Here is a 12,009-nt window from a genome sequence, read left to right as displayed (position 1 = left end):
AGTCTCTTCAATAAATGGTTTTGGGAAAATTGGACAGCTACATGTAGAAGAATGGAACTCAACCATTCTCTTACACTGCACACAAAGATAAACTCAAAATAGATAAAAGACCACAACGTGAGACAGGAATCCATCAGAATCCTAGAGGAGAACATAGGCAGTAACCTTTTTGATATCAGCCACAGCAACTTCTTTCAAGATATGTCTCCAAAGGCAAAGGAAAAAAAAAAACAAAAAATGAATTTTGGGGACTTCATCAAGATCAAAAGCTTCTGCGCAGCACAGGAAATAGTCAACAAAACAAAGAGGCAACCCACAGAATGGTAGGAGATATTTGCAAATGACAGTACAGACAAAAGGCTGATATCCAGGATCTATACAGAACTTCTAAAAATCAATACACACAAAACAGATAATCATGTCAGAAAATGAGCAGAAGACATGAACAGATACCTCCAATGAAGACATCCAAATGGCTATCAGACACATGAAAAAATGTTCATCATCACTAGCCATCAGGGAGATGCAAATTAAAACTACATTGAGATACCACCTTACACCAGTTAGAATGGCCAAAATTAGCAAGACAGGAAACAACCTGTGTTGGAGAGGATGTGGACAAAGGAACCCTCTTCCACTGTGGGTGGGAATGCAAGTTGGTGCAGCCTCTTTGGAGAACAGTGTGGAGATTCCTCAAGAAATTAAAAATAGAACTTCCCTATGACCCTGCAATTGCACTCCTGGGTATTTACCCCAAAGATACAGATGTAATGAAAAGAAGAGCCATCTATACTCCAATGTTTATAGCAGCAATGGCCACAGTTGCCAAACTGTGGAAAGAACCAAGATGTCCTTCAATGGATGAATGGATAAGAAAGATGTGGTCCATATACACTATGAAGTATTATGCCTCCATCAGAAAGGACGAATATCCAACTTTTGTAGCAACACAGACAGGACTGGAAGAGATTATGCTGAGTGAAATAAATCAAGCAGAGAGAGTCAATTATCATATGGTTTCACTTATTTGTGGAGCATAACAAATAACATGGAGGACATGGGGAGATGGACAAGAGAAAGGAGTTGAGGGAAATTGGAAGAGGAGATGAACCATGAGAGACTATGGACTCTGAAAAACAATCTGAGGGTTTTGAAGGGGTGAAAGATGGGAGGTAGGGGGAGCCCAGGTTGTGGGTATTATGGAGGGCACGTATTGCATGTTTATGCACCATAAACAATGAATTCTGTTATGGTGAAAAGATACCATCTTTTTCAGGAAGTGTGTGATTTATGTTTTTGCTGAGCATCCATGTGGTCATCTGCAAACCTATGTGTAACACAAATATGTTATATATGAAAGCAATAATGTTGTGTATCAGTGAGGACATGAACAAAGAGATGAATGAAACAGGAGTCCTGATTTGGATCCAAATAAAAATTACACTTTAGAATATAATACTCAGGATTCACATCAATGGCAAAAAGAAAAGTATGCAGATTTTTTAAAGAAAACCTAAAGTTCATAGTGGGTTAACTGCCTATCAGGTCCTCCATCGACGGGCTCTCTGCTCCACAGGGAGCCTGCTTCCTCCTCTCTCTCTCTGCCTGCCTCTCTGCCTACTTGTAATCTCTCTCTGTCAAATAAAAAAATAAAATCTTTAAAAAAAAAAAAAAAAAAAAAAAAAAAAAAAAAAAAGAAAACCTAAAGTTCATAAAACTGACTATTCCTCCATACTTCTTCAATGCCTGCACCAAAAATTTTCAGATGAGTCTAAAGTTTTAATGTAAGATATACAACCTCAAAAATGCTTTAAAAATTACCTGCTGAATTCTGGAACACTGAAAAGAATTTTTTAAAAAAAAGGAAACAAGAAAAATTAACTCCTGAAAAACAGTTTAAGAATATTTTGGTATAAGTGAAGTGGAAAAATCTTTCAAAATAACAATCCAAAACAAAATTAAATCGACAAAGCAGGGAAAAAATATGCAATGGAAAAAAGACAGTCTCTTCAATAAGCTGGGAAAACTTGGCAGCTATATGTAGAAGAATGAAATTCGACCATTCTCTTACACCATATACAAAGATCAACTCAAAATGGATAAAAGACCTCAACGTGAGACAGGAATCCATCAGAATCCTAGAGGAAAACACAGGCAGTAATCTCTTCAATATCAGCCACAGCAACTTCTTTTATGACCATTTTTTGCATGCCAAAAGGATTTTACAAATTATACAAAAGCTAAAAACACATCACAAGCCAGAAAGACAATTGTTGCATACACAACAATAAAAGGATCCTTTCCTCAGAATCTAATCAATCATAAAAATCACTATGGAAAAGATCAATGATTGAATGAAATATGTAAAAGCATTTATAGGTGATTCACAGAAAAACAAAAATAAATCATATTAAAGATAAACTCAATAAAACAAAAAAGGTTACATTTTAATCAGATTATTTTCTGCCATGAATATTTATCAGATATAGCTTGTTGAGAATGTGGACACAAATATTCTCACAGATTGTGAGAAGCAGTTTAGCTAATACTACAATCTCAAGCATGACAGTTTGATAATAACTATGAATACTGACATTTAACTATCTGATCATTGTTTCAAATACATACATCAACAATTCCACTCATAGAAATGCATACTCGCACATGTTCACAAGCATATATTTTTGTAGGAAAAGGTTAGTAAAAACATGAAAAGAAATGAATACATTTATTTTAGTAAATGTTTATAAATGAGTAATATGGAGTACAAGAAAAACTAAGAGATCTTATGGACTAGTACGGAATATCTTCAAAATGCTGCAAGAGATTTCACTTATATGTGGAATTAAAAAAAAAAAAACAGTGAAACAAACAAAACCCAGAAATGTACTTATACATACAGAGAACAAACTGGTCATTGCCAAAACAGAGGGGGATGAAGGGATAGGCAAAAATAGGTGAGGGGATGAAAGGTACAAAGTTTCAGTGATTAAATATGTCACAAGAATGAAAAGGACAGCATAGGAAACACAAACACAAACAACATAGCAACTTTGTATGGTAACACATCAAAACTACCCTTATCATGATGATCATCTCTAATGCACATGATTGTTGACTTACTATGCTATATTCCTGAAACTACTGTAATGTTGTATGATAACTATACTTGAGTTAAAAATTTAGAAATAAGCAAAACTATGCCAACTTAAAGGTTTATGTTTACAAAAGAAGTTGCACAATAAGGGCAAAATAATTGAAAAATCCAGAACACAGCAGCTATCTCTACACCTTAAAGAACTGGAGAATCAACAACAAATCAAACCAACTCCACATATAAGAAGGGAAATAATCAAGATTAGAGCTGAGATCGATGAGGTAGAAACGAGAGATACAATAGAACGTAACAATGAAACTAGAAGCTGGTTTTTTGAAAGAATCAATAAGATCGATAAACCTCTGGTGAGACTAATCCAAAAGAAAAGAGAGAAAGGCCAAGTTTATAAAATTATGAATGAAAAGGGAGAGATCACAACGAACACCAAGGAAGTAGAAACAATCATCAGAAGTTATTATCAACAGTTATATGCCAATAAGCTAAGCAACCTAGATGAAATGGATGCATTCCTGGAAAACTGTAAACTCCCAAAATTGAACCAGGAAGAAATTGACAAAGTGAATAGACCAATATCTAGTAACAAGATTGAAGCGGTGATCAAAAACCTCCCAAAAAACAAGAACCCAGGACCTGATTGAATCCCTGGGGAATTCTACCAAACTTTCAAAGAAGGGCAAACATTTAAATACACAGAGAAAAAATTACATACATATATTTAAATCGAAATGCATTTGCAGTTTTTACCTCATGAGTCTTTAACAGATCAAGACTAAGTCTGGGGAAGAATAGAGACCACACTGAGAGAGAAGTAGGTAATTTATTCAACATTGTTTCCAATTGTGTGAGATCTACTCTTGTACTCCTTATTATCCATTACACTTCAGTTTTTCTTATAAAAACACTTATTTTATATCTAAGGCAGCAGAAACTTAATATACAAGACAGTCCATACTTTATTAAATATTATAAAGAGTATAATAAAAAGATTACCTTAAATGACAAGAATCTAATGAAAAATGAAACACATCTCAGAAAACAAATTTTAAAACATAACTTAATTAAAAATTATTGTAATCATATAAAAATTTCCTCACTAATTTATTACCCATTGGTAACTCCTTGAGAAAAAGGTATTATACCTTTATAAATAAAGTGATCAACAAGACACTATAGCCCTTACATTCTAGCAAGAAGGGAAATGTTATTATAGCACAATCATCCTATCCATTCTTTAACTTAATTCACTTGAAACAAAGAGTCTTAATCATTTTAAGAAGACTTTTACATATTATGAAAATGGGATCCAATGTAAAATAATTCTCTTCGTGGTGGATGATACACTTATTGACTAAAAGACATGATATTTCTTCTCCAGAGCTTCTTCATAGCATTTGTCATCTCAGAATTTCTCAAAGTGTAGTTCAGTGGGTTCAGCATGGGGGTTATGACTGTGTAGAACACACTCAATGATTTGTCAATGGGGAAGGTCTTAGCAGGTCTTGCATACATGAAAATACAAGGAACAAAGAAGAAGACCACCACAGTGATGTGGGAACCACAGGTCTGGAGGGCTTTCCACCTCCCTTCCAGACTAAGGTTCTTTAGAGAATGCAGGATGACACCATAAGAGATAAGCAAGAATGCAAACAAATTAGTGCATATCAGCCCTCCATTGGCCACCACTAACAGGCCAATGACATACGTGTCAGTATAGACCAGTTTCAATAAGGGGTACATGTCACAGGAAAAATGGTCAGTGATATTGAGACCACAAAATGGAAGCACATAAACAGTACTAACCTGAATTACTGAATGCAGAAAACCTCCCACCCAGGACACTACCAGCAGCACAACACATACCCACTGCCCCATGATCACCAAATAATGCAAGGGCTTGCAGATGGCCACATAGCGGTCATAGGACATCACCAGCAGAAGAAAGATTTCTGTTGCACCAAAAAGGTGCCCTGTATATAGCTGAGTCATACAAGCATGGAAGGATATTCTATTTTCTCCAGACAATAAGTCTGAAATCAATCTAGGGCTAACAGAAGATGAATAAATGACATCCATAAATGATAATTTAGCAAGAAATAAATACATAGGTGAGCCCAAGGTCTTACTGACACTTACAGTCACCACAATGAGCATGTTTCTTACCACAGAAAAAATATAGAAGAGCAAGAACATAACAAAAAGGACCTTCTGTTCCTTTGGATCCTGGGTGAAGCCCAAGAGGACAAAGTAAGTTACATTATTTCTTGGTTCCATCTAGTCTGCATAGGAGCTGACTTCTCCTATTAGAAGGAAGTGATCTGAGCTGGAGTCAAGATGGCGGAGAAATAGCAGGCCGAGACTACTTCAGCTAGCCGGAGATCAGCTAGATAGCTTATCTAAAGATTGCAAACACCTGAAAATCCATCGGCAGATCGAAGAGAAGAAGAACAGCAATTCTGGAAACAGAAAACAACCACTTTCTGAAAGGTGTTTTCTTTTTTTTTTAAATTCTTTTCTTTTTTTTTTCTTTCTTTTTTCTTTTTCTTTTTCTTTTTTTTCTTTCTTCCTTTTTGAACCTCTTTTTATCCCCTTTCTCCCCCCTCACGATTTGGGATCTCATCTAATTTGGTTAAAGCATATTTTCCTGGGGTTGTTGCCACCCTTTTAGTATTTTACTTGCCCCCTCATATACTCTTCTCTGGACAAAATGACAAGACGGAAAAATTCAACACAAAAAAAAGAACAAGAGGCAGTACCGAAGGCTAGGGACCTAATCAATACAGACATTGGTAATATGTCAGATCTAGACTTCAGAATGACAATTCTCAAGGTTCTAGCCAGGCTCGAAAAAGGCATGGAAGATATTAGAGAAACCCTCTCGAGAGATATAAAAGCCCTTTCTGGAGAAATAAAAGAACTAAAATCTAACCAAGGTGAAATCAAAAAAGCTATTAATGAGGTGCAATCAAAAATGGAGGCTCTCACTGCTAGGATAAATGAGGCAGAAGAAAGAATTAGTGATATAGAAGACCAAATGACAGAGAATAAAGAAGCTGAGCAAAAGAGGGACAAACAGCTACTGGACCACAAGGGGAGAATTCGAGAGATAAGTGACACCATAAGATGAAACAACATTAGAATAATTGGGATTCCAGAAGAAGAAGAAAGAGAGAGGGGAGCAGAAGGTATACTAGAGAGAATTATTGGGGAGAATTTCCCCAATATGGCAAAGGGAACGAGCATCAAAATTCAGGAGGTTCAGAGAACACCCCTCAAAATCAATAAGAATAGGCCCACACCCCGTCACCTAATAGTAAAATTTACAAGTCTCAGTGACAAAGAAAAAATCCTGAAAACAGCCCGGGAAAAGAAGTCTGTAACATACAATGGTAAAAATATTAGATTGGCAGCTGACTTATCCACAGAGACCTGGCAGGCCAGAAAGAGCTGGCATATTTTCAGAGCACTAAATGAGAAAAACATGCAGCCCAGAATACTATATCCAGCTAGGCTATCATTGAAAATAGAAGGAGAGATTAAAAGCTTTCAGGACAAAAATACAACTGAAAGAATTTGCAAACACCAAACCAGCTCTACAGGAAATCTTGAAAGGGGTCCTCTAAGCAAAGAGAGAGCCTACAAGTGGTAGATCAGAAAGGAACAGAGACCATATACAGTAACAGTCACCTTACAGGCAAAACAATGGCACTAAATTCATATCTCTCAATAGTTACCCTGAATGTTAATGGGCTAAATGCCCCTGTCAAAAGACACAGGGTATCAGAATGGATAAAAAAACAAAACCCATCTATATGTTTGCCTCCAAGAAACTCATTTTAAACCCGAAGACACCTCCAGATTTAAAGTGAGGGGGTGGAAAAAAGAATTTACCATGCTAATGGACATCAGAAGAAAGCAGGAGTGGGGCAATCCTTATATCAGATCAATTAGATTTTAAGCCAAAGACTATAATAAGAGATGAGGAAGGACACTATATCATACTCAAAGGGTCTGTCCAACAAGAAGATTTAACAATTTTAAATATCTATGCCCCCAACGTGGGAGCAGCCAACTATATAAACCAATTAATAACAAAATCAAAGAAACACATCAACAATAATACAATAATAGTAGGGGACTTTAACACTCCCCTCACTGAAATGGACAGATCATCCAAGCAAAAGATCAGCAAGGAAATAAAGGCCTTAAACGACACACTGGACCAGATGGACATTACAGATATATTCAGAACATTTCATCCCAAAGCAACAGAATACACATTCTTCTCTAGTGCACATGGAACATTCTCCAGAATAGATCACATCCTGGGTCCTAAATCAGGACTCAACCGGTATCAAAAAGATTGGGATCATTCCCTGCATATTTTCAGACCACAATGCTCTAAAGCTAGAACTCAACCACAAAAGGAAGTTTGAAAAGAACCAAAATACATGGAGACTAAACAGTATCCTTCTAAAGAATGAATGGGTCAACCGGGAAATTAAAGAAGAATTGAAAAAAATCATGGAAACAAATGATAATGAAAATACAACGGTTCAAAATCTGTGGGACACAACAAAGGCAGTCCTGAGAGGAAAATATATAGCGGTACAAGCCTTTCTCAAGAAACAAGAAAGGTCTCAGGTACACAATCTAACCCTACACCTAAAGGAGCTGGAGAAAGAACAAGAAAGAAACACTAAGCCTAGCAGGAGAAGAGAAATCCTAAAGATCAGAGCAGAAATCAATGAAAAGAAACCAAAAAAACAATAGAACAAATCAACGAAAGTAGGAGCTGGTTCTTTGAAAGAATTAATAAAATTGATAAACCCCTGGCCAGACTTATCAAAAAGAGGAATGACCCAAATAAATAAAATCATGAATGAAAGAGAAGAGATCACAACTAACACCAAAGAAATACAAACTATTATAAGAACATACTATGAGCAACTCTACGGCAATAAATTTGACAATCTGGAAGAAATGGATGCATTCCTAGAAACATATAAACTACCAAAACTGAACCAGGAAGAAATAGAAAGCCTGAACAGACCCATCACCAGTAAGGAGATTGAAACAGTCATTAAAAATCTCCAAACAAACAAAAGCCCAGGGCCAGACAGCTTCCCGGGGGAATTCTACCAAACATTTAAAGAAGAACTAATTCCTATTCTCCTAAAACTGTTCCAAAAAATAGAAATGGAAGGAAAACTTCCAAACTCATTTTATGAGGCCAGCATCACCTTGATCCCCAAACCAGACAAGGATCCCACCAAAAAAGAGAGCTATAGACCAATATCCTTGATGAACACAGATGCGAAAATACTCAACAAAATACTAGCCATTAGGATTCAACAGTACATTAAAAAGATTATTCACCACGACCAAGTGGGATTTATTCCAGGGCTGCAAGGTTGGTTCAACATCTGCAAATCAGTCAATGTGATACAACACATCAATAAAAGTAAGAACAAGAACCATATGATACTCTCAATAGATGCTGAAAAAGCATTTGACAAAGTACAGCATCCCTTCCTGATCAAAACTCTTCAAAGTGTAGGGATAGAGGGCACATACCTCAATATCATCAAAGCCATCTATGAAAAACCCACCGCAAATATCATTCTCAATGGAGAAAAACTGAAAGCTTTTCCACTAAGGTCAGGAACACGGCAGGGATGTCCATTATCACCACTGCTATTCAACATCGTACTAGAGGTCCTAGCCTCAGCAATCAGACAACAAAAGGAAATTAAAGGCATCCAAATCAGCAAAGAAGAAGTTAAATTATCACTCTTCGCAGATGATATGATACTATATGTGGAAAACCCAAAAGACTCCACTCCAAAACTGCTAGAACTTATACAGGAATTCAGTAAAGTGTCAGGATATAAAATCAATGCACAGAAATCAGTTGCATTTCTCTACAACCAACAGCAAGACAGAAGAAAGAGAAATTAAGGAGTCAATCCCATTTACAATTGCACCCAAAACCATAAGATACCTAGGAATAAACCTAACCAAAGAGACACAGAATCTATACTCAGAAAACTTTAAAGTACTCATGAAAGAAATTGAGGAAGACACAAAGAAATGGAAAAATGTTCCATGCTCCTGGATTGGAAGAATAAATATTGTGAAAATGTCTATGCTACCTAAAGCAATCTACACATTTAATGCAATTCCTATCAAAGTACCATCCATATTTTTCAAAGAAATGGAACAAATAATTCTAAAATTTATATGGAACCAGAAATGACCTCTAATAGCCAAAGGGATATTGAAAAAGAAAGCCAACGTTGGTGGCATCACAATCCCGGACTTCAAGCTCTATTACAAAGCTGTCATCATCAAGACAGCATGGTACTGGCACAAAAACAGACCCATAGATCAATGGAACAGAATAGAGAGCCCAGAAATAGACTCTCAACTCTATGGTCAACTAATCTTCGACAAAGCAGGAAAGAATGTCCAATGGAAAAAAGACAGCCTTTTCAATAAATGGTGCTGGGAAAATTGGACAGCCACATGCAGAAAAATGAAATTGGACCATTTCCTTACACCACACATGGAAATAGACTCAAAATGGATGAAGGACCTCAATGTGCGAAAGGAATCCATCAAAATCCTTGAGGAGAACACAGGCAGCAACCTCTTCGACCTCTGCCGCAGCAACATCTTCCTAGGAACAAGGCCAAAGGCAAGGGAAGCAAGGGCAAAAATGAACGATTGGGATTTCATCAAGATCAAAAGCTTTTGCACAGCAAAGGAAACAGTTAACAAAATCAAAAGACAACTGACAGAATGGGAGAAGATATTTGCAAACGACATATCAGATAAAGGACTAGTGTCCAGAATCTATAAAGAACTTAGCAAACTCAACACCCAAAGAACAAATAATCCAATCAAGAAATGGGCAGAGGACATGAGCAGACATTTCTGCAAAGAAGACATCCAGATGGCCAACAGACACATGAAAAAGTGCTCCATATCACTCGGCATCAGGGAAATACAAATCAAAACCACAATGAGATATCACCTCACACCAGTCAGAATGGCTAAAATCAACAAGTCAGGAAATGACTGATGCTGGCGAGGATGCGGAGAAAGGGGAACCCTCCTACACTGTTGGTGGGAATGCAAGCTGGTGCAGCCACTCTGGAAAACAGCATGGAGGTTCCTCAAAATGTTGAAAATAGAACTGCCCTATGACCCAGCAATTGCACTATTGGGTATTTACCCCTAAAGATACAAATGTAGTGATCCAAAGGGGGCACATGCACCCGAATGTTTATAGCAGCAATGTCCACAATAGCCAAACTATGGAAAGAACCTAGATGTCCATCAACAGATGAATGGATCAAGAAGATGTGGTATATATACACAAATGGAATACTATGGAAAGAACAGCCATCAAAAGAAATGAATCAAGAAGATGTGGTATATTGCACATTGGCGACTAACCATCAAAAGAAATGAAATGGAAACTGGAGGAACTAGTGCGTATCATGCTTAGCAAAATAAGTCAAGCGGAGAAAGACAACTATCATATGATCTCCCTGATATGAGGAAGTGGTGATGCAACATGGGGGCTTAAGTGGGTACGAGAAGAATAAATGAAAGAAGATGGGATTGGGAGGGAGACAAACCATAAGTGACTCTTAATCTCACAAAACAAACTGAGGGTTGTTGGGGGGAGGGGGTTTGGGAGAAGGGGGTGGTATTATGGACATTGGGGAGGGTATGTGTTTTGGTGAGTGCTGTGAAGTGTGTAAACGTGGTGACTCACAGACCTGTACCCCTGGGGATAAAAATATATGTTTATAAAAAATAAAAAATTATATTAAAAAAAAAAAGAAGGAAGTGATCTACAAAACAAGGGGGAAATCTTTTAAATGCATTACAAGATTAATCTTCTATTGACTCATTCAATTAAAAGAATGTGGAAGGCATATCTGTTTGTGTCAAGTGTGTAATGGACGTTATAATTTCCAGTTGAACAAGCCATGGTTTCCTCCCCTTGGTGATAGCATACATATTAATCACCAATGAAATAAGTGCCATTACAAAAATAACCACACAATGAAAGATCAGGGGTAGGAATACATTACCAAACATCAGTCAAGGAAGACTTCCCAGAGAAGCAACTCTTTAGTTGAGTTTCAAAGGAAAAGAAGAAAAACAAGAAAAGAAGGCAAAGGAATTCCACACAAAGGTGCATAGTTACAAAAGTGAAATACTTGAGACCCATTTAGGGTAATTGACATATTTAAAGTGAATGGATCAACTAGGAATGGAAGATCACTGCCTTCGACTGTCTCATCCCTCACTGAGATTTCCTTCTTATGGTCTTTGGTTGGATATGTCTCCTCTTCCTGACCAATAAATGGGAAAGCATGCCAGTGTTGTGCCTCTCCCTTAATTCTTGAACTTCATATATATGATATCTCTACCTACGAATATCTCCAAACAGATATCATTCCAGGACTTATGAAATTAAATTTTAATTTTCCATGATAAACATAGGCGTTTTCAGCTCACTAAATGGTACCACTTTCCACATCATTGCTTAGACAAGAAATATCACAGTGTCCTTTATTTATTTCTTGATCTCATATCACATACTGATACCTTTAACAAATCCTTTTAACTCCCTTTAAAATATATCACAAACATAATCATTTCCCTTCCCCCCTCACTTCTCTCTCACTGTACTCTGGATCCTGCCACATCTTTCACCTGGCATTCTGTCTTCCTTCAGTTTGTTGTAATGATGCAGCCAAATGGTCCTTTTTAAATCTGATTCTGATGTATCGCTCCACTGTTCACAATACTAGAGTAGATTCCAATCACTCACTCACAACTTAATGAATCACATCTTCTATTACAGTAAA

General features: G+C 36.9%; 1 protein-coding gene across 1 annotated transcript; it reads right to left on the bottom strand.

The window, feature by feature from the left end:
• Nucleotides 1–4,459: 4,459 nt before the first annotated feature.
• On the bottom strand, nt 4,460–5,389 carry LOC101683795 (olfactory receptor 4A47-like). Its single transcript, XM_004782053.2, has one exon. It carries the CDS (start codon nt 5,387–5,389, stop codon nt 4,460–4,462), a length of 930 nt encoding a protein of 309 aa, XP_004782110.2.
• Nucleotides 5,390–12,009: the final 6,620 nt, after the last annotated feature.

Source organism: Mustela putorius, unplaced genomic scaffold (genome assembly GCF_011764305.1).
Source record: "Mustela putorius furo isolate JIRA1106 unplaced genomic scaffold, ASM1176430v1.1 tig00000127_pilon_pilon_pilon, whole genome shotgun sequence".
Classification (NCBI taxonomy): domain Eukaryota; kingdom Metazoa; phylum Chordata; class Mammalia; order Carnivora; family Mustelidae; genus Mustela; species Mustela putorius.
Note: the sequence above shows the minus strand (reverse complement) of the source record. Positions and strands in the feature narration are given on the sequence as shown.

Bases quoted from the DNA above. Each gene is read 5' to 3' on its own strand.
- LOC101683795 (XM_004782053.2), bottom strand. From the start codon at position 5,389: ATGGAACCAAGAAATAATGTAACTTACTTTGTCCTCTTGGGCTTCACC.